The sequence below is a fragment of the Crocodylus siamensis genome, chromosome 2 (assembly GCF_052110815.1).
Source record: "Crocodylus siamensis isolate JL-2025a chromosome 2, ASM5211081v1, whole genome shotgun sequence".
In the NCBI taxonomy this organism is placed as follows: Eukaryota; Metazoa; Chordata; order Crocodylia; family Crocodylidae; genus Crocodylus; species Crocodylus siamensis.
The window spans coordinates 75,466,477-75,489,135 of record NC_143396.1 but is presented as its reverse complement, the minus strand read 5'-3'; the positions used below and the strand labels follow the sequence as shown (position 1 = coordinate 75,489,135).

Here is a 22,659-nt window from a genome sequence, read left to right as displayed (position 1 = left end):
TTGGAGTGCACCAGGCTGCAGCACCTGCACCTCCTCCTCCAGAACCTGCTGTTGAGGTTCTGGCTGCACTTTTCCCCACACCTTTTTATTTATGCACTCCCCATCCATTGCCCCACTAAGGCCTGGGATCGCCTGGTCAACCTCCTCCTGGCTCTGGCCAAGCTGACAATCTGGCTAACCAGGTAGGAGGCTCTGGCCAGGAGGATTCCCGGGGACATTGGGGTGTTTTCCCTTGGTGTCCTCCGGTAAGGAATCTGAATGGATTCAGTAGCCGCCAGCACTCTAGCTGAGTTTGAGTGTCAGTGGGCACTGTCCAGCTTGCTCTGCTCGGTGTCGTCTCAGAGAGCACTTGTTTTGGCCCTATGACCTTCACGTGCACACCCTGTTTTTCATTCTTTGTCCCCCCTATTTAATTGATTTTAATGAGTCTCTATGCTGCCCAACAGTGGCGACACATGCAATTTGCTGGGCTAGGCCCACAGCCCGTTGTAATCAATAGGTCACAGGGCACTAATGTATGCTAGCTCCTTCAAGAGCAGAGGCAGCTTAGCTAGGGAGCCCTGAAAGCTAGGCAGGGCTCCACAGCTGCAGGTTGCTTTAGCAGTAAGCTAATCAGGGTATTAGCTGGCACCTCCACCTGGTCAGCTCACCAGAAAGAAACAGGGCCCTGGGCATATATATTGTGACCTCCAATGTTGTTGTTGTTGTTGTGTTATAGTCCAGGGATTGTATTTATGTTGTTGTCTGAATCTGGTGGACCAGGATGAGGCTATTTGGGGAGGAGAAGGCCTCGTTAGGGCCTCAGTGACCCCAGTGCCAGAGGTGGTGCTGTTGCTGGGGACAAGGGCCCAGTGATGACAGGAGGCTGAGCTAAACTGCAGCTTCATCAAAAGAGACAATATTTAGATACAGTCTGTGTAGCCTGAGCTGTGGTAAAGGAGTGGTTTTGGAGCCATGCACCTAGCCCATAAACCTTGGGGTGTCTTGAGGCACTGACCTTGAGTGAAACCTGGCAAGGGATCCAAGATCAGCAGGATCTAGTGGGGTTCAGCAGGACTGTGACCACACAGACTTGTGGGTAGCCTTCCAACTTACTGTTTCAACCAACAAGATGTGGTAGGTGAGATAAGAAAGCACCTGCAGGGTGGAGTCATGGAGCCCTAGGGTCATCATGGCCATCCCTGGGGACCCCACACCATGACATCCTTCTGTTCACAAAGCCCATCACCTTGTCATAAAACGAACTTAGGCTAGTCAGACATGTCTTACTTGTGACAAATTGATGTTGGCTGCCCTAATCACTTCATTCTCCTGCAGGTTATAAGAGTCCCTATTTAGATTCTTATTCAGGACTAATAGGGTTTTTCTTGTGGAAACATTTTTTTTTATCATTATCCCATTTGTTAAATATTTCAGCAATATACACATTTATACACTTGATTCTCCAAATAAATTCAATATGTATTACATAGATTGTGCCCCTAATGGCATTTTATTTATGACTTAAATCTAGGCTGTCAAACTCACCCTGCCCCCTTTCATTGTTAGGAGGATCTGGACCATGGCTACTTGCTGGATCCAGACCCAGTGGCAGCAGACAAGTGGTGTGGGGGTGGCATATAGCAACAAGTGGCCAGGAAAATTGTGATCATTTCAGTGGCAGCAACAATACAAGCAGCAGGGTTATGGGTGGTGGTGCAAATTACTTTTAGAACAGTAAGTCGGTGGAATAGAGGCACTGCCTAGGGATGCAGTGGACTGTCCATTCCTGGAGGTCTTCAAGAAGAGGCTGGAGTGCCACTGGTCCGGGATGATCAAGTTGTAGCTATGCCTGTATTTTGTTATTGGTATTTCCCATGCTTCTGGGCCTGCTGGTTGCCACGTGAGAGTAAGTTCTCCTTCTCCCCCCCAATACACACTAGTATGTGTCAGGAGTTTTTCTGTTTACTTGTTTTTTTAAGCCTTCCTCAGAGGCATGTAGTATTGGCAGTAGCAGAAAGGAATTTTATCCCATTATCAGATTGGTATAGAGTTGCGGGGTGTTTGGTCCCCTTGCTGGGATCTCTTAAGTGTGTATTAAAAACCTTTACAGGTAGTAGGATGTTGGCCACTGTGGCCTCCCTGCTTTACCTGTGACAGGTTAGGGTGTCTTGTCTTGTGCTGTGTCAGGGTTTACTGTGTAGTTTTGCTAAGTGGTTAGACAATAGATTTGAATAAGGTGGTCTGGGTAGGGATGATTCTTCTGACTCTATAATATGCTGTGTGCTGTCAGCATAGTCAGTTCTTACTACCCCTGCTTCCAAAGACCATCTGCAATTGGGCCTCATAGCCCCGGTTTCTGTGGGAGACTGCTCACCCAACTGCCTAATTCCCCAACCCACCAAGAGCCAGAGGAAACAATTCCATAGGGCAGATCCAGTCCATGAGCTGTATGTGAGATACCCCTGACTTAATACAACTTAAACCATACCCAAGATATTTTATAGAGTGAAACCTCTAATCTGAATATTTATACAAACTTTTCTCATAAAATCCTCCTCTGTTAGTGGCAAGTTTGGTTTGCTCACACTTCTCTTGCAGTTTGCTTCTTATGTAAGTTACATAGATCAGGAGTGTGTAAGTTAGTGTAAACTCTCAGCATATGCATTAATGCTGTGCTAGAAAGTTTTCCAGAAGTTGCAGCCTTCTGGAACCTAAGGTGATGTAAGTAACCCACTTGCATAGATTATCATGTACACTGAAACTTTCAGTTTCTGCAGGAAGTAAGAATGATTGATTGACAGATGTATTTTTGCTACCTTTGAGGTGATTGTGATTTTGATTGGGTAACAAGTGAAAGTATCAGTTTGGCATGATGGTTGGTTGATTGATTGGTGAGTGAGTTTTGATTGGTTAAGTCCAGTGAGGTGATGTTAGCCTATAAAAGGCAAGTCACCTGGGGTCAGCGTGCTCTCTGGGATTTGGATCTGTTGTGTCAGCTTGAGAGTTATTGGATCTCCTTGGCATCTCCCCACCATAAGCAGGCAGAGATCCCGATTTCAAGATATCATTAGAAATGTAGAATTAAGGAAGGATCTGAGAAGGTCTACCTACTTGGTTTTTGGGTAAAGATTTACTTAAGGAAATCTAGTTGGTATCCTGGGCTAAGAGAGCCAGGCCAGATTCTAACTAGTTGATCCCTTATGAGTGTAAGAGGAAGGCCTGTGTGTGAACTCTGTGGAGTGCAGGCTACATTCAGTTGGTTCAAAGGTTTGTTGCGTACATGTGATAGCTGCTATGTTGTATGGTATCTTTGTTGTATGTGGATGAATTGGTAGTTACCTGCTATTGGCTAAAGTGAATGAATGGTCAGGTGAAAGCTTGAGCAAGTGAACTGGGAGTGAAGCTGCTTAAAATGCTGGGATTGCCCTGCAACCATCACTGCATGTTCCTTGTGGCGGATGGCAGGCTCCAGTTTGCTTATACTCGAAGGATTCTGTTGTAACTTGTTTGTAAAACTTGAATATTCCATTTGTTTTAGGGCTATTGTCATCATTCACCTTTGTGTGTGTAGTGATTGTTAGTGTTAAGATTATAAATAATAGTTGTCATTGTTGTTAATACTGTAGTATAGAGCTGTTATCCTTTACAATATATCTTACTGAACTTATAGCTGTGTTTGTTTATAGTACAAAATATCCTCATGCTGGACACCCAGCTTTGGTTATCAGCAGGGATCCTGGTTCTCTGATTTTTTAAACTGAAAATTGGGGATTAAAAAAAAAAAAGTAACCCCAAATCCACACTTTCTCATGATTTTAAAATGAAACACCACTATATCTATTAATGGTGTTTCATTCAACTCATGGAAAAATGTAGATTTGCAGTTACTTTCTTTTCATTTTAACCCAGAATTAGGATTTTTTTTTTAAGTCTGAGAAAACCAAGGATCCTGGTTATCATTCATTTATTGTATCAGGGTTAACTAGCCCAGCCTCTGCCTAATATGGACTCTCACTTTCATGAAGGGGAATAGCTTTATTAATAGGTGAGCCCGAATCAATAATTTGTTAACATAGGATAAATGTATTAGCATATTTGTGCTAATTGGCATAATTACCAAGTGGATTTTTTTCCCCCTCCAACACCTCTTTACTGAATCACTGCTGATATCTGCTTCATTTCTATATATTACCCTTTCTTCTTTGTTTCCAATTTAGCTCTCCATGTTTTACTGCTCCTTATTTCTTATTCCTGTGTCTGTTCCTTAAGCAGCAATGAAACCTATTCTCTTTCAGGCTCAGGAGGTCAGTGAACCCAAACAGAAAATAGGCCTTGTTTTATAAAATAGTAAACATTTAACATGGTTTAATTTTATATTTTCATTACCAAAAATGACTTTTTGTTTCTTATGCGACACCAGAAGAACCATTCTGCTCTCCATCAGTTAAATTGTGCAGCTGCAAAACGAATAATTGTGCTTGATTTAGTTACTGTAAAGCTGTTAATCACTGCTCTGTCAGAACAAAGGAAGCTCAGCATGGGTATACCTTATACAGGACTTTCACAGTACAAATTCCTTTTCACTGTTCAAGTGACTTGTGAAACCTCAGTATAATAAACCAACCCCATTGAAATGTGTGTCGGGGCAAAAGAATTGGAAGGTATACTAACAAAAATCGATGCTCCTAGAAAAAATCTAAAAGATATTTTCCTGGTTGGATTGGAAGCAGAGAGTCAGTCATTCCCTTGCTTAGAAATACAAACGTATGACTGGAAAACAGCTGCAATGTGTCTGGTGAGTTTTTTTTCAAAAATTTATAGGCCCTTTTTGTGCAAGATTCATGTTGTATTAAAAGCCATACACAGTGAACTTTCTCCCTTTTTTCTTTTCACTTGGACAAGGTTTGAAGAATGTTCAAAGAATCAGTACACTCTTTCAGGTCTAAGGACTTTCTCTCTATTAAATTAGAAGTGGACTGAGTAGAGTAGAAGTGTTTTAAAAACTTAAATCCTGTGAAAAGTAATTGTCAATTCAACCATTGAAATGTGTAAACAATATCCCATCATCTTTAGTTCCAGATATGAAAATGTTCCTCTGTTTGAGCATTTCAAAAAACTTCAGGACTAGAGAATATTTATGCTAAATAAACAGGCATCTGGAAGATGGCTTGAGGGGACATTTCTCTGAAAATTATTTTAACGGGCATGACTCTAGCCTAAAAAAGATCAAGTAGATAAAGCAAAGTGTTGTATAAACAAGGCATTTTTCCAATAACTAATGACTATTTCATTTGGCAGTTAATTACACCTTACTTACCTTATTAGAGCTGGTCTGACAAATTTAAAGAGCATTGAAAAATATCAGTCTGGTGAAATGGAAGTGTTTTGAAAAAGTGAATTCATTGAATGAAATACCAAATATAAGCAGAGAAATTGTGATGGGCACTGGTCTCGTTTCCTGGGCTTTCTGACAGTTCACTCATAAGCCTAAATGCTTTGGGAATTGCACCTGAAATGGGAGACCTGGAGTCTTGACTAAGAGGCTCAATTTTAATTTCAGGGGGGGGGTTTTGACTGAGCATCTGGGGTTTTTCTTCAGATTTTCCATGCTATAGCAAACATTAACATTTGTGCTTTTCAATACAATATGGAGCAAAACTTATTCATAATTCTGCAATGTTCTGTGGAACAGATATTATAACCATCAACCAGCTTGATCTGTTATATGCTGTGAGGCATAGCAATAAAGTAAACATAAAAGTGGGAGAGTATGACACATCATCTTAAGGCTAAGGCCAGGGTAGTGATTCAGCATAACGGTCAGGGTGGCAAGGTTCAAAGCAGCAAATGACAGAAACCAGAGTTTCTAATGCATGCACTAAAGCATTTCCTTTACTGAATAAGTCATAGAATCATAGAAGTAGGGTTGGAAGGGACCTTGTAGATCTTCAAGTCTGGCCCCCTGCCTGGGCGGGAGAAAAACTGGACTCAGATGACTCCAGCCAGGTAGGCATCAAGCCTCTTCTTAAAGACCCCCAGGGTAGGAGCCGTCACCACTTCCCTTGGAAGTTGGTTCCAGATCCTAGCTGCCCTGACTGTGAAGTAGTTCTTACGGATGTCTAATCTAAACCTACTCTCCAATAATTTGTGTCCATTATTCCTTGTTATGCCAGGGGGCGCAAGGGGAGAACAGTGTCTCCCCCAAACCCTTTTGTTCCCCCCTAGTGAGTTTATAGACAGTCACCAGGTCCCCCCTCAGCCTTCTCATGTGAAGGCTGAACAGGTTTAGGTCCTGCAGTCTTTCATTGTAGGGTCTGCCCTGTAGTCCCTGGATCATGCAGGTGGCCCTCCGCTGGACCTTCTCAATGTTGTCCACATCCCTCCTGAAGTGGGGTGCACAGAACTGGACACAGTACTCCAGCTGCGGCCTGACCAGTGTCGCATAGAGGGGGAGGAGCACCTCTTTGGCTCTACTTGAGATGCACCTGTGGATGCACAACAAGGTCCGGTTAGCCCTGCCAACTGTGACCTCGCATTGTCGGCCCCTGTTCATCTTGGAGTCAATAATGACTCCAAGATCCCTTTCTGCCTGCATGCTGTCAAGAAGAGAGTTTCTGTCATGGAGTGGGAACCTACGAGTGGCCATGTACTCGCTAGCGCCCCCTGCCATGTCAATTAGGCAACCCAGCACCCTCGACTCGCCCGCCACGTCTTTGATCTTAGGTTCAGTATGGGAGGCTGCCTACTTGCACCTATGACACTGTGCTGGTATTACCTCTGTTCCAAATGGGGTGCTCTCACCCCAGCTTTATGGGCATTGCATGCCTCCTACCTCCCCTGTAGCACGCCCCAAGCCTCACAGCTCTTCCTGGACATTGTCTGGTCCTTAACCTTCTGCGCCCTACCTGGCGCCCCCTGGGCTGGCCCGCCCCAAACGCCCCTTCTCTGGCATCCCTGGGCTTAACCTGCAACCAGTGCCCCTAGGCTTAACCCGCCTACCTGGATTAGCTCTTTACATCAAATGGGCTCAGGCGGCCTGAGCCCTACCTGGCCCCTTCTGAGTCCTGTCAATAGTGATCTTCCAATTAGGCTCAGGTGGCCTAAGCCTTACCTGGCCCCTGCTGGATCCTGCCAATGATGATCATCCAATTTAGTGTGTCCTGGTAGGCTCAGGCGGCCGGAGCCTTACCTGGCCCCTCTGGTTCCTTGGGCTCCCCTGTTGCTGCAGAAGCCCTCTGGAACACTCCTTGGCCCACACCTGTCTTGGATGCCTGTCAATGGTACATGCCACCCGCCTTGGGGTGGCTTGATATAGTACGTGGCCTGCCTAGGGCCTGTCACACCCCCTGGGGTCTAAGCCATGCTTCCCGCACTCGTGCCATGCCTCCTGCATGTCCTCCCTCACTCTGTGGCCTGCGCTGCGCTCCCTCGCCACCTCCGGGGTCTATACTGTGCCTCCCGCACTCATGCTGCATCTTCTACGCATCCTTACCCGCTCTGTGGCCTGCACTGCACTTCCCGCACTTCCTCGCCCCCTGTAGGGTCTAAGCGCCCTTTCGCAGCCACGCCAAGCACCTCTGTGGCACTTGGCACACTGTGCCCCCATGGCACTGCTCGCTGTGCCCCCCACTGGGCACCAGGAACCCCCAAGCTACTGGGGAGTCCCCGTGAGGCCTCCTCTCACCCCTACAGCCTCACCTGGTCCTCCAGTGTAACGATAAGTAAACCAAAGAGTCAGCCAGCCAGCTACAACATAACATAAGTGCCAGGCTTATAATGCAAACCCCACACAATGCTGACTCTCACCCATACATCTGTCCAGGCTCTCTCTCTCCCCTCGCATCATTGCAGCCTGTCAAACTGCCACTATTGATTCTGCTGCTCAGCTGTCCCACAGAGCTGCAGTTCCTACAGCTGCCAGAGGGGAACTGCTCCTTAGGCTCCAGCCCGGACTGTTTATAAAGGCCTAGCCCTGCCCCCTTCTGGCCACATGACCCGCCTGGTTGCCACGGCAACTGGCACCTGAGCTGCCCCATTGATTGGCGGCTCTCCTTATTTCCTTTACTTAAGGCACAGAGCACCTCAGTGACAGTTTCCCATTCTATAAGTGTGCTGCTGGTTTCTACTGCCCAAGTGCAGCACCCTGCACTTGTCAGTATTGAAACACATCCTGTTTATGTTAGCCCACTCCTGTAACCTATCCAGATCTTGCTGCAGTCTTTCCTTCCCTACTAGCATGCTCACCTCACCCCAAATTTTGATATCATCAGCAAATTTAAATAGGTTGCATTTCACCCCATCATCCAAATCACTGATGAAGAAATTAAACAGCGTGGGCCCAAGGACCAAGCCCTGGGGGACTCTGCTGCCCACTTCCCCCCAGGTTAAATATGACCCATCCACCACCAACCTCTGAGTACAACCCTTGAGCCAATCTGCAATCCATCTGACTGTGTAGGCATCGATGCCACAGTCACCTAATTTTTTAATGAGAATGGGGTGGGAGACGGTGTCGCAGGCCTTGCTGAAGTCTAGAAAGACTACGTCCACAGCGACACCTGCATCCATTGCCTTTGTGACCTGATCATAAAAGGCAATCAGGTTGGTCTGACATGACCTGCCCCTAATGAAACCGTGCTGGTTGCCCTTGAGCATCATCCCTGAAGCCAGCCCATCACAGATGTGCTCCTTGAGGATCTTCTCAAAGAGCTTCCCTAGGATTGAGGTAAGACTGATGGGCCTATAGTTACCCGGGTCCTCTCTCTTCCCTTTTTTGAAGATGGGGACCATGTTAGCTATCTTCCAATCATCTGGCACCTGGCCCGAGCACCACGAGTGCTCATAAAGCCGTGCCAAGGGCCCTGCAGTAACCCCAGCTAGCTCCCTCAGCACCCTGGGGTGAAAAGCATCTGGACCTGCTGACTTGAACACGTCCAGCCCCTCCAGAAGCTCTCTAACCCGGTCTCTAACCCAGTCAGAAAAATAATGTTTGGGTTAAAAGAAATGCTGCAAGTCTTGCACATTGCTACCAACATGATCTGGGTCCATTGAAAACTATATGGACATGCTTTCTCTCAGAGAGATGTACAGAGCACCTGAAGAATGTAATGCATCTGGAAGGAATTTAAAATGTTGTCTTTCTGGTCTTACTTGTGGCACTAGCATGAACTGTCCTCTCAACTGTCAGTTCATTTGTGTGTGGCAGATTTACCAATACAGCCCAGCATGCCTGGGCTTGGAAAATCTTCATTGTGATTTGGTGGAGCACATCCACCAATTGGGTAATGCTGGGAAGGGACTTGCCCTGCTCCTGCCTTGGGGTCGGGGAGCAGGGAGGGGGAAGGACCTGGTTGTAGCTTGCTTTTTGCAGGTCCAACAGAGGCTCCACCCTGGAGTATGGGAACGAATAAAAGGATCCAGCAAATGGCAGCTGCATTGAGAGGTGAAGAAGAGGACAGGCAAAGAAGAGCTGGTATGAGCTGGCCAGTGGGCAGAACCAGTGCCCTGAAGAGCCCAAAGACACCTCTTTGTGAGCAGGAGCAGCAAGTGGCTACATCTCCAGCTCCACTGTGGGCAACACAGTCTCAGTGCACAGCTTGGTGCATGGAGCCCATACCCTGGGAATGGCATGAGGCAGCTCGGGTCTGCAGCCTCTGACGTGAGGCCAGAAACCTGGAGCTGGCAGTGTGGTACAGCGTGGTCTCACGGGACCCTAACCCTGGAAGCTGCTCGAGGCAACTTGTGTTTACCTTTTCCTGGTATATAGCTAGGACACCCATGCATGCTAGGTATACAGCAGGGACCCAGGCCTTGGAGCTGCAGAAGACCTCCTGAGCCCCCAACCATGAGCAGAAGGCAGAGCCCTCAGTGCACATGGGCTCCTAAGGGTGTTGGCCCAAGGAGAGCCCATGGCCTAGGAGGAGAGCCCATGGCCTAGGAGCCCATGGCCCATGGCATGTGAGGAGTGCTTTGGTCATGCCCACAGAGTCCCGAGTTGCTGGGGAAAGGATTCCCACTGAGGAGAGAAGTTACCTCGGCAGTGAAGCAGTTGGTCCTTGGGGAAGCTTGAGCTGAAAGGAGCTCACAGGATCAGGAATTATCTTAGGAATGTGCCCCTGGGGCCACCCCAGGCCTGGGGAGCACAACGGATTTCTTTTCCCCCTGCAAGCCAGAAGGCAGCCCATGGGCCCCCTATAGTCAGTCTGGGCCATGAGGTAATTATAGAATTGAGGTTAAACTGTTGTTGAAGTGACTTATCTTGTGAGATCTCCTTGTATGTTGTGAACATTTTATCTATGTATATTAATAGTTCAGTACAGTGTTAAGTATAAACTCGCAAAAGGACTCTACTGGGAATCCTTCCCTGATGGTTATATATACTTGTGTTTTGACTCTTTTTTTAAATTGTATTTATATGTGCTCACTTGTACTTAACCTGTTTGTCTATTTTAAATCAATTGATTAACTACCTATTACTTCGGGCTACCTGAAGGGGTGTAATATTTCAGCCTTTTATCTGTAGGACCATAATATAATAAAATAAATACACACACAATTATCATATACATTTCAATCCCCTCTACTTTTTGTATATATGAATAAATCTGTATATAGTTAAGTATCTCCCATCTTGGCCTCACTCTATAGGGAGTATCCCCCCCCAACAGCACTCCTGCCTGCCACCCATCCCTTTGACCCGGAGAGGGGAGAATATTACTTGGGTGCACCTGGTTTACATGTGTTTACTTCATGTAAGAGAATTAAGCTGTGAGAATTGTGCTGGGCTATTATAGCTGATGCTTTCCAGCATGTGATATAGCCAAGAAACTTCACCTGAAAGGTTTATTAGTCCATGGTGACCTAAACCACTGAACCAGCTGAGTGGTCCAGGGCTGATTTGCAGGCTGAATTAGACCCATTATGCCAAGATCAGACTCCAGATCAAATGGGTTACTGGAAGCTGGATCTGTTCCTCAGGCCAGGGGTTGAGGACCTCTGAAATCGTCTAATCAGAAACATGATGGTAAAAGTCCTTGTGAAAAGTGAACATAAAGATGATTATTCTCATGGTTGAACTACAAGTGAAAATCTGAGCATTATCCCCTCCAAATGTCTAATCACAGGCAGAATAAAAATAAAGAGACAGATGTACTTTACAACTCACCTGTGTGGGTTTACAATTTTAGAGGAAGGTTTGGAGGTGAAAAATGGAACCTATAAAGGGCAGGCTGTCTGAAACTCTTATTTGCTCTTGTATCTCTGTCTGTTCCTTGCATGTTTTGTAGTAATTTATAACAGTGTAAAATGTGTGCATTTCACCTGTGCTTTGCACAGATATCAATCCTTACACAGAAGTCAAGCATTCTTTTTTGCCAAGAAAAAGCCTAAAATAAATAAAGCTATTGTATACGAGAGGGAAAGCGTATTGATGCAAATATAGCAGGTTCAGAACTTCATCCATTCCCTTGTCTGACAAATCGTAGTGGTCAGCCTTGCCTGCTGCTCCCCATCCTCTCTTACTTTCCCTTCCCCCCCCCGCTTGCCATACATTTTATATAGAGTATTATTGCAATTTGCAATTTGGGAGGTTGCCCTCCCAAATTACAATAAACCTGAGTAGCCAGTTAACCCCTTTCCTCCACCCTCCTCACTGTTGGGCTACCAGTCTGGCCCAATCCACACTTCCTCCTCTTGAACCTTGCAAGCAGCTGCTTGTTTGGTTGTCAAGGTTTGCTTACTTCCTTCTAATCCAGGATCCATTTAGGCCTAATTGGACTTGTCCTATCAGACATTCCTTAGTTCACTAGGTTGGCTTGTTCCTCTATGAAAGTGCCCTTGCTCTCACCTTTTAATGACCTCCATGCTCCTATTCTAGCTACCCCATATCTTGTGGCTACATAAAATCACAATACAATACTTACAAAAAGAAAAAAACTAACACTCCCTCTACTTCTGCAGGGGACTTATACCACCCACTATCCCAGACAACCCCTTAGGGTTCACCTTATTACCCATTTGTTTCCTTTGTTTTGCAGCCTGCTCAAGGGAGCTGCTTTTCCTTCAGCATTCAGTACCAGACTGCTGTCTCCTGGACTAGAGCTGGGCTTATACAGCCCTGGGCTCTATCCCCTTCTGGTCACACAAATTCAAAGATATTAGGGGCTGGAAGGGACCTTACAAGATCATCGGGTCCAGCACCCCTACATGATCTGACTCCTGCAACCAGGCACAGAGGTTCTACATTACTCTTGTTGGTAGCCCACTCAGCTCTGCTGTAACCCCTATTTCATTAGCTGCCTCAAGCTCTGCATCCTGCAGACTCTTTCATGACCACTTGTTCCAGAACAGTTGCTCACAGCTTGTTGCTATTTGGAGCCCTTGCTCTTATCGCCCTTTGGCTGCTTACCTTTCAATATCTGGCACTAAATCAGCCGCCTGCAACTTTGTGGCTGTACAAACCTGCTGTTTTTCCACTTGCGTAACAGGGTTTAGAGGACCCCCATTACACCAATGACATCTAATAGATCTGTATTTTTGTAAAATGGTTTCTTTGTGATTATAATTATTTAGACAAAGCAATGAAGTCCCACTGGTGATGTCAGGTCAAATTGGATGTAATCTAGCAGAGGAGCTGCAGCAAACAAGCACATTGTTTGCGATGCTAATGCAACAGGAGCTAGAGGTCATAGTTTATCCTAAACAGTACTGGAGAGAGCACCTGTTGGAACCTCCCTTTTCCAGGGAAATATCGAGTACTTAAACAATGTGATATGTATTTTAGAATAGTTCAAACAATAAGGAATATACTCCCCCTCAGATGTTGGTGAAAGCTGAGGGGTACAAGGGTATGCATAGGCTTTTGTGTTCTCCAAATACAGGCATACCTCGGAGATATTGCGGGTTTGGTTCCAGACCACTGCAATAAAGCGAATATCGCAATAAAGCGAGTCACACGAATTTTTTGGTTTCCCAGTGCATATAAAAGTTATGTTTACACTATACTGTAGTCTATTAAGTGTGCAATAGCATTATGTCAAAAAAAACAATGTACATACCTTAATTAAAAAAAACTTTAGTGCTAAAAAATGCTAACCGATGGAAAAATGCCGCTGATAGACTTGCTTGATGCAGGGTTGCCACAAATCTTCAATTTGTAAAAAACGCAATATCTGCGAAGCGCAATAAAGCAAAGCACAATAAAACGAGGTATGCCTGTACTGCGTCAAATAGGTGATGGACTAGTCTTTTTGGCATAACCTAAAACAGTATGAAGAGTGCTTCAGGGGGCCAATATGAACAACTTGCAAATCCTTTGGGCACAGTTTCCTAATCCCACAGGGAAGGAAGAAGCTAACATGGATCATTTATCACCTTTGGAAAATGGCCCTGCCACTGAAGTGTGACCTTCTTGTGCTTTAGAGTTATGCTTGCAATGTGGTCAAAAACTGGCTATACTAGACTCCAGGGTCTGAATTTATGGAGTTGTCATTGGTTTACTCAATTCTTGTCTAAATAAATTTACTTTATGCAAATACATGTGCATAGAATTTCAGTTGCCTGTCATCTGCATTAAATAAACCCACATCTAGCCACTCAATTGAAATAATCTTTCCTATCAATGCGTTAAAAAATGATGTAAGAAAATATGCCAGAAAGCATAACTACCACTGTATTATTGTTAGTCTTCCCTATGTGAAATGACCTATTTTATCCTACACTACCAGCAAGTTGCCACTTTTCAGCATTTTACTTCTGTTTACAGGAGCACCCTTAGGCAGCTTGTTCCTTGGTCACAAAACTACAAGCTCAGTTACTGCCTGCAGGATTCTATTTCCCAGTCTACATGAGCCAAGGGCATAAAAATTTCTATTCATCCCTTAGTCCAACAGATGACAATGCAATTACAAAAATGTAATGATACTAAAATCTAAATAGAGCAAAATCTAAAGTTGTTTTGAAGCTTTAAAATAATCAAAACCTTTGCATTCTATGTCTAGCATACTTTAGAAGATAGGAAAAACTCCTGGATTTTATAGTACTCTGAATCTGAAATTAAAAAATAAAACAAACCATCCAAGTAAACAGTGAGAAAATGTACACCAGATGTTTATTGCAGAGATACCTGATTAGCAGTAAACATCTCATTATCTACACACGTGGCCCTATTAGGTTTCAGGAAACTAATTAGCTCCACCACAGGTTAGTACTTGTAACTACAAGTAGTATCCTGTGGTGGAGTTCTTTAGTAAGCAGCAACACACGTGTAGATGCTGATGGGTCTGGCTAGAGTATGAGGGCACTTCAGGGCAGGGAAGGGCTGGTCATGAATGCCACATGACCCTTGGAGGCTGGGGGAGCACAGTGAGCTCCTGCATGTGGCATGCTTATGATATGTGCCCAAGTTTATTGCTCCATGCTAATAGCACATGTAGATATACTATGTGTGTGTGGTGTTAAATAGTCTCATTTTTATTTTATATATAAGAAGGTAGATGTGTGTGTATATATATATATATATATATATATATATATATATAAAAGATAATTTGGGAAGGTAGCTTTAGCTTGTGTTTAGTTTAAGCCAATTTGCTGGATAGCTTCGCTGAATCAGCAGCATTGATAGAAGTTGAGTTTTGCACATGTGGGGACTTTGCATATTCAAAGTAAACATCTTGTACCCAAATTAGCACAAAACATCCAAAGCTCCTGCCCTCCTGCTCTGCTGCCCCTTGCCCCTCACCCAAATTGGGACAAAACAGCCAATTTGGATAAAGATCATATCTTGAAGCTACTGTCAAGCATTCTGTAGGTTCTGGAAGGAACTACAACTTTGGTTTATGATAGGATATACAACTAGGTTTTAGTTACCCTAAGAACAATGAGAAACATTTCCTTTAAATAAGAGCTGAAACACATTTATCCAATAAGGTGTATATTCCCTGGTAAAAACCTGAAGTATATATGAGATGGTGAAAGCTGCATAAATATTTGTTTAATATGCCAGTGTATTTATAATGCTATAAATTATGGGACTGTAGCCCAAGATTCAACAATAAAAATTATAAATGAACAAGGGATGTGTTTCTAAGATGGAATCATATCTGTATAACTACAGGGGAAAATTGGAAGACAATGAGCTTACATGACTGAGGACTAAAATTGTAATCCATAATGTTTATTATCAATGATGTTGCAGGACAGAGCATATCTGTTCTTGTGGATCTGTCAGCTGTGCAGATTGTTCTAATGATACCCATCCAGTTCAAGTTCTAGCTGCACGAATTGCATATAAGTAAACAAAAGATTTAGATCTACTAATCTAAGAAGCATTAGATTCCTGGGCTTTCTTCCACTAAATTTCTTTTCTCAAAGTAAAAGCATGTGGTTTTTATTTCTACTGCACTAACTCTCTATGCATCCTGCCAGTGTTAGGGTTTTTTCAGCTATTAATGTGCAGCAATAAATTCTGGAGCATACCACTCCAGAATTTATTGCTCCTGGGCACTGCATTTACACATGTACCCAGTACTGCAGCATGTTGAGCTGGGTCTGAGCAGCCCCAGCTGGTAGGAGGCCCGAGGGCTTGGTCTGCCAGCCTGGGGCTGCTCCAGTCTGGCTCAACATGCTATGGAGGGGCTGGCTGGGGCACAAGGGTGCTTCAGTATGAGGCTAGCTAATAGGCAGTCCTTGCACTGAAGTACTCTCATGCACCAACCAGCTCCATCAGCATCTACATGTGTGTTGCTTTGCATGAAAAAACTCTGCAGCAGGACAATGCTTGTTTTTCCTAGTACTAACCTGCTGTGGAGTTTTTTTTTTTTTCCTGAGGCCTAATAGGGGTATGCGTGTAAATGCCAAGACATTTACTGCAGAGCTAATTAGGCAACTTTATAGTAAGTGACTCATGTAGATGCACCCTGCATTGCTCACACTATTCTGCTGATAGATATTCTTCAGCCAGTAGAACCTCACTGTGCAGAATGGAAGCTTTGCGGAAGGTAGTATAAACAAGGTGGAGTATACCTCTCCACTTCTACCACTCTCCACGTTTGTAACTTTAGACGCACATGAGTGGGTCCTGAGATTGGTGGGGTGAGGTATGTTTCTATGGACATTCAAAGGCAGGGGTTCTAACACTGCTTTTTTAAATGTATGCTACATTCGCAGTTGCCTAAGATTGCTACGACTAAAGAGAAAAATGGCTGATGGAAAAAGTCATATGAGTATCATTGTTTACCTTGTTCTCTTGTGTAACTTCAGCCTCATTCATAGCTCCTACCTATAGACAGGTTTTGGTTTGTCTATTTGGTTGTTCATTTTTTTCTTATCCTTTCCTGTACTCTCCTCATCCTCTATATAATAGTGACATTTGGGCTGCAACATCCTGGTTTCCAGCTGCTTTTATAGACTCTATGCTACTTTTTTCTGTGAAGGACCTGAGGGTCTGTAGGAGCTCAGCAGAAATGAAATGTAAATCAAATGGTAGGACTGCTGTTCAAGAACTAGTTTGGGCAATGTTGTTCTGAGGAAGTAATTCAATTTAGGAGTTTATTTCTTTTATTAAATAAGGTGACTTAAAGACTATACTCTAACATTTGTTGAATGTTGGGGTGGGAGAGACTGATCTCTTCCACAAGCTTTAACATTAGTTCATTTTCTCTGTTCATTACCAAGGCAAGTGAGGTCATAATTACATATGAGAAATCTGGACCTTACAGATTGAGAGAGCAATAATTTCATTTTTCTTCCCACAGAATCATGTTATTAATCTCAACATTACTAGATTTGAGTCATTGTTCATTTTACTAAGCTAGGAATGTAACTGATGTTGTTTTCTTTCTTTTACGTTTTTTCTTGAAGTCGCAGAAATTGAATGGTGCATGTAATTAGTTGATATTTCTTTGTACTTTTAACTTATTTACCCTGTGGCTTACCATGCTAAAGTTGCTAACTGTACAAAAGTGTTCCTCCCTCTACTTTACATATATACATTAAAAATGGCTTCCAAAAGCATTTTATTAATGGTTTTAAGATATAAGGGATGGGGCATGAAATCCCAGCCTTATTGATGTCAATGCCACTAAGTTTTCACCCAAAATATTTAACTTAGGCAGTTATTCATGAGTTAAAGCCTTTTTTTTTTTGGCCTGTGTTCACTAAACAGTGCCCTTAGGATTGGATTAAGGAAACTCATATCCCTAGATACACTCAACAGAAGCACTGGTGCTGTGTTCTTATGATACAATATTGTTCAGGAGAACCTATAATGAAACTGCAGATGACTTTCAAATGGGTTTTCCTTTGAAAATAGTCCTGAGCTTGAACAGAGAGATTTTGTACTAATAAATACCCATTCCACCCACACTTACAGCTTTGTTATGATTTAATGGTATGTTCAATGAGCTTATTTTTTTAAGCATGTTTAGGGTATTATTCTTTTTTTTTAACTACTCACAACTCACAAGAAAAACTAAACCACTTTCTTTTCAGGGTATCTCATATTTTATGGTGTATTTTCTTGTTGTTTTGTTTGGCTTTATTGACTCCTGAGACTATTCTTGTATAAAGCTTTGTTGTTGGTTAGGAGTTCATTGACTTCACTACTTTGACTAGCTGAAGTCATAATTATTTGTGACATCAAATTTTAATTTCTCACAGTACCTAACTGGAAGCCCAATAATGCCTCAAGAGGTATAGGGGTACACGGAAGATCCCTTTCCAGACCTTGTCCTCTAGTTCAGTTAGCCACCTACCTGGGACTGTTCTCCATGTCAGAAGCAGGTGACAAGGCTATGAACTAAATAAGGAAGGAGTGGATGGCCCAGAGGTTATACAAATCTCTCCATAACCCCCATTAATGTTTCCTAAGAAATATAATAGTGTGTTAATCTGTATCACATTTCTACAATATCCCCCTAACTCAAAAGATGAGGTGATTTTTTTCCCTTTGAAGGAGTCTTAAAGGAAAGCACTCATTAGGGGAGTAATGATTCTGTCACTCAAGGAAGATGTAGAGTTTTAATGCAAAAGGATCAGACTTCACAGAATTGATGTTGGCCCTATCTGGTCTCTTAGGATCTGGGCAGATCCACAGAGATTTAGGGTGAGTCCCATTACTGTTCTGTATGGGCAGATTGTGGTCCTTTGTAGAATAACATGAAGACATCTTTTCAAAGAGATTCTTTATAAAGATATTTTCCTTTTTTAACAAGTCTGGTGCGGTAGTAACACTTTATTTTTTGAAAAGCAGTGGGTGCAGACATAGTCCTAAACACAGCTCCTGCCATACCTCATTCATATGTGGGGTTTCACAGAATGATACACTGTACCTTGCTTTTACAATAAAAAGTTAAAAAGAGTAATTTTCAGTTTAGGCTTAAATAAAACAAATCTAAATCTTGAATCTGAAAAGCAAATTCCACAGAAACATGTGGAAAGCTGTGCTCCATAATCATATCAGTCCTAGTGTAAGAATTGTTACTAATTGGTAAAAGCAGTAGTGTAACTAGAGGTGGGCAAGTGGGGACATGGAGATGGGAGGCATGTACCCCATCCCTGCAGAGTCTGTTCCCTAGCAGCAAAAGCAGCTCCGCAGCATTGCTCTTGCAGCAACAGCTGGTGCACAGACATTGTGCTGCTGCTGCTGCTGCTGCTCTAAGAGCAAGAGCACAGGGCAGTTGGAGCAGCAACAGCAGCAGCTGCAGACTATTTTGACCAAGATTCCTGAGTCCACCAGCTCCCTGCCCTCCCTCTGCTCTACCACAGGGTTTGTCCAGGGTGCAAATCCCGTCCCATCCATAAAGGAGCTCTTTAAATCATAAGATCTGTGGAGGAATGTAGAAACCAGTGTAAAGATTCTAGACTTTCATTCGACTTAAAAATAACAAAAGGATGCTTTCTGTATGAAAGCTTGCAATTAACTTCTGGAACTCATTGCCACAAGATGCTGTGGAGGTGAATTAACCCAATTCAAAAGGGGATTGGACAGATGCATGGAAGGAAAGATCCATCAGTAGGTATTGAACATGATGGGTAGGTCTCCTGCCTCTGAATCAGAACTTCCTAAACCTGTGAATACTGGAAGCAGGCATGGGAGAGGAGCATGGGTGTGGAAAATTCTGGACATGCCTGTTTACTCTCCCTTTTCACCAACCACTCTGTCACTGTGTGACAGGGCACTGAGCTAAATGGACTCATGTCTAACCCAATAAATGGCAGTTCTTATATTCTTATGTAGTAACATTAGTTATACTGATTCAATCTCATCCTACTATGAATCTTTCTGATGAGTTGAAAACGAGCTGGATTGTGTGGATGTGTTTGCAACAAACAGGAACTATAATAGTCCCATCCTAATTTTCATACAGTAATAAACAAGGGTATAAACATATAGAAGAGATATGGTATTGAAAGGAGAAGTGCTTCTAAACTGAATGATTCTCTAATATTTTCAATAAAGTAACAGCATTGTGTATCTTTTATGTTATGCCGGTTAAGCATCAGATCCAAAATGTAGTAGCCCATTATATAACAAGGCCATTGTTAAAATGACATGGATATAGTTTTTTCAGATATACAAGGTTATAAAATGAAATAAATGTTTTAATTTCATCTGAAAAATTGCTTTTAGAAATCAACTTATATAAAAAAGATCACATACCATACTCTTGACATATGGCTTTTGATATTTCCAGTGTAAAGGGCTTTTAAAAAGGGATGAAAAATCATTCCTTTCCATAAAGCTTTCTTTTCTACAAAGCATGCCAGTAGGGGGACCTTTGTCATCCATTAAATGTGAGTAACAAGCTTGCATTTAAACAGTCCACCCTGCAAAATAGACTTTTTGTTTTCATTTGGCATATACTGAAAATTAAACTTCTACCTTTCACAGACATGGGATCTAAATCTATCCAGATACAACTCTATAATATGGCATTAAATTAAATCTTCTTCTGCTAGAAAAGATGCACACATGTTCGCACACACCCATCATTTCTATTGATGTAATAGAAGTCGATCTTACAATATATTAAACTTATGAGAAAATTAATCAATTATCTGTCATAGTTGGGCAAGTAAACTTATTTCAGACTTAGTTGTTCCCAGAGGTTACAATTCTCACTGAAGGTGCTCCACTGCCTTCCATCCGAGTGAGATGTTTTAGGAGGAAGTAATAAAGTTGCAGTCTACCTCCATTTGTACAGGTGTCAATGATTGCAGTATGTACAAAACGGGAGGAAAAAAAGCAATGACTCCCTGAAACTTGTACTGACATTTTAAAGCACTCTCAGTTTGACTTAAGGAAACTCTGCTGGTCTGTTTGTGGACTGTCACTATGATTCTCCCCTTTTGGAATGGGTCATGCTATATATAATAGGTGTTCCCAGACTTTGAGATGTTGTCCTCCACAGAGACCAAACACAATCAGTTGTCTTGATTTTTTGTTCTAAATAATCATAACCATTCTGAAAAAGATACTTATGAAAATTCATCACTTTTTTATCTTAAAAATTGGACAAAATAATTTGTTTGTATGCAATGAAAAGATGCCAGTCTACAATTTGAAATAAACAAATATGAGTTAAATATCATGTGTTTTTACAATAAGTTATTTCCTCTCTTTATAATTAACCTGAATTTTTACTTCACTAAAATAAAGGTCTAGCTGTTAATCAACCCTATAATACATTTTAAATAAAAAACTGAATGGATCATGATTAATAAGCAGCCTTGGAACAAGATACTTAATAGTAGCACTTTAGTACTTTAAAACTAGAACTTAAAAACATTAAGTACATTACCATCTATGGGGCTAATCTTTCTACTATATACATTATATATTCAGCCCAACAAGGAATTCATGTTCTCCTATATGTGAGTTGAGCCTTCTCCCCAGCATCAAATAATTCCACATCATGTGACCCAGTTTATTAATATCTGTTTCTAGTCACAAAGACACAATAAGATTACATTACATGAGCTGCATTTTACGTGTTGATACTATATGGACTATTCAGCTAACTTCAAAATGAACGAAAAGACATTTTGTATAACACTGAGCAAAATGGATGTGTAACATTTCTGGAGTGCCATCACTAGTGCTGGGTATTATACATGCATGTTTTGTACATGCATTATGTTTGCTTATGAATAACTTGTGGCTACACAAATAAAAGTATATCTGATAAACTACCTTTTTATATTTTAGCTTCCTTTTTGTACCTTTTGAAAAAAAAGTAACAGCGTGACACTTAATATCATATCGGCAAGTAGGTAACTTGAATTCTGCTTTTTAAGTATCCTCCTTTCTTTTTATTTTGTCTTCAGAAATAAATACATAGATAAGTTGAATGCATTGAGCTTATTATAAAATAAGATCACTGCACTTCAAGAGCTTGACATTAGGCAAACGGTTTGTGCTGATATCAGAAGATTAGTTTATCTAAGAAAAGTGTTTTGGACAGATAGTGGAGAAACACTGTACATTAGGATGTCTCCCGTCTTTCACCCGGGTCATGATTTATAGCTTTTTCACTATCTATCACTATACAGATTTTAGATAGTTCAAAGCAAGTAGTAGAACATCATGGAAGAAGTTTTTGTGACAGTATCCTTTGTCCCATCCTCTGGTATCATTTTTATTTTGGCATGACAGTTTCCTGACCTATTAAAATTGCTCAATTAGGCATTTACTAAATACGTTTCATAGTTAGTGATAACTGAAATTAAATCTGTTTCTAACTCAGTAAACTTTTCCCCAACTTTTCCAGCCGTAAATGCTTTCTAGTGGAGGATTTGAAAAACCTTAGTGGTACCACTAAAAAAAAAATGTTGAGTTAATTCACTATCTGTAAAAGGTAAAACCCCAGCTGTAAATGCATCAAATGGACATGATCCTGTATACAGTAAAAATGGGATACTGCGAGTAAAGAGATCGGTGATCCTCCAATATCGCAAAGTTCTCTTAAAGGAAAAGATCCCATACAATTAAGTGTGTGTGGGGGGGGGGGGGGGGGGAGAGGATATAACAATGTCAAGGCTAATGAAGCCAGACCTTTGTGGCTTCTCAAGCCACAGCTGTGCGTCCCCATCCCATCCATCCCTGCCGTGCAGAGGAGGGGCTCACCTGAGCAGGACTGCAGCCTCCCAGAGATAAAATCCCGAAACAGCTGCCCGAAGGTATCTCATCCGTGCCATGTTACCACGAGGCATTCACAACCGCCTCCACCGGCGCCTCCGAGTCATTGGGGGAAGAGGGGGAGGAATCCGGCAGGCTCGGGGCCGGGACCTCCAGCACCCTGGACAGCGCCGCGCCGCGCCGCGCCGCGCCGGGGAGCCCGCGCCCGGGGCTGGGCCCTACTCAGCAGCGCCCGGCGCCCGGCGCCGCATCCTGGGGGCGGCGGCTGGCGCCCGGCTCGCCCGACTTGGTGCTCTGGGTGGAAAGCAAGCGGCTGATCCGGCAGGCGGGGGAGAGGCGGCAGCAGCCAGGACCCACCTTCCCTCCCCCCTGCTCCTGACACAGCCCCGCTCGCCACATCCCGGAGCAATCGCACTGCTGGCACCAGCTGGGCGAGGAGGGCGGAGACCCAGCCCGGGCGCTGGGTCTCCGCACCCCCCTCCCCTGCTCGTCCGCCCCTGGGATCGGGCTCGCAGGCAGAGCAGCCGTGCCTGATCCCA

The 22,659-nt window shown here is 43.1% G+C and overlaps 1 protein-coding gene across 1 annotated transcript in view; it reads right to left on the bottom strand.

The window, feature by feature from the left end:
• GLRA3 (glycine receptor alpha 3) overlaps positions 1–22,179 on the bottom strand; it is a 152,286-nt gene extending 130,107 nt beyond the window's left edge. Inside the window, exon 1 of the mRNA XM_090034714.1 lies at positions 22,109–22,179. Coding sequence (XP_089890840.1) covers positions 22,109–22,179 — 71 coding nt within the window. The remainder of the gene's footprint in view (positions 1–22,108) is intronic.
• Between the last annotated feature and the right edge of the window lie 480 nt (positions 22,180–22,659).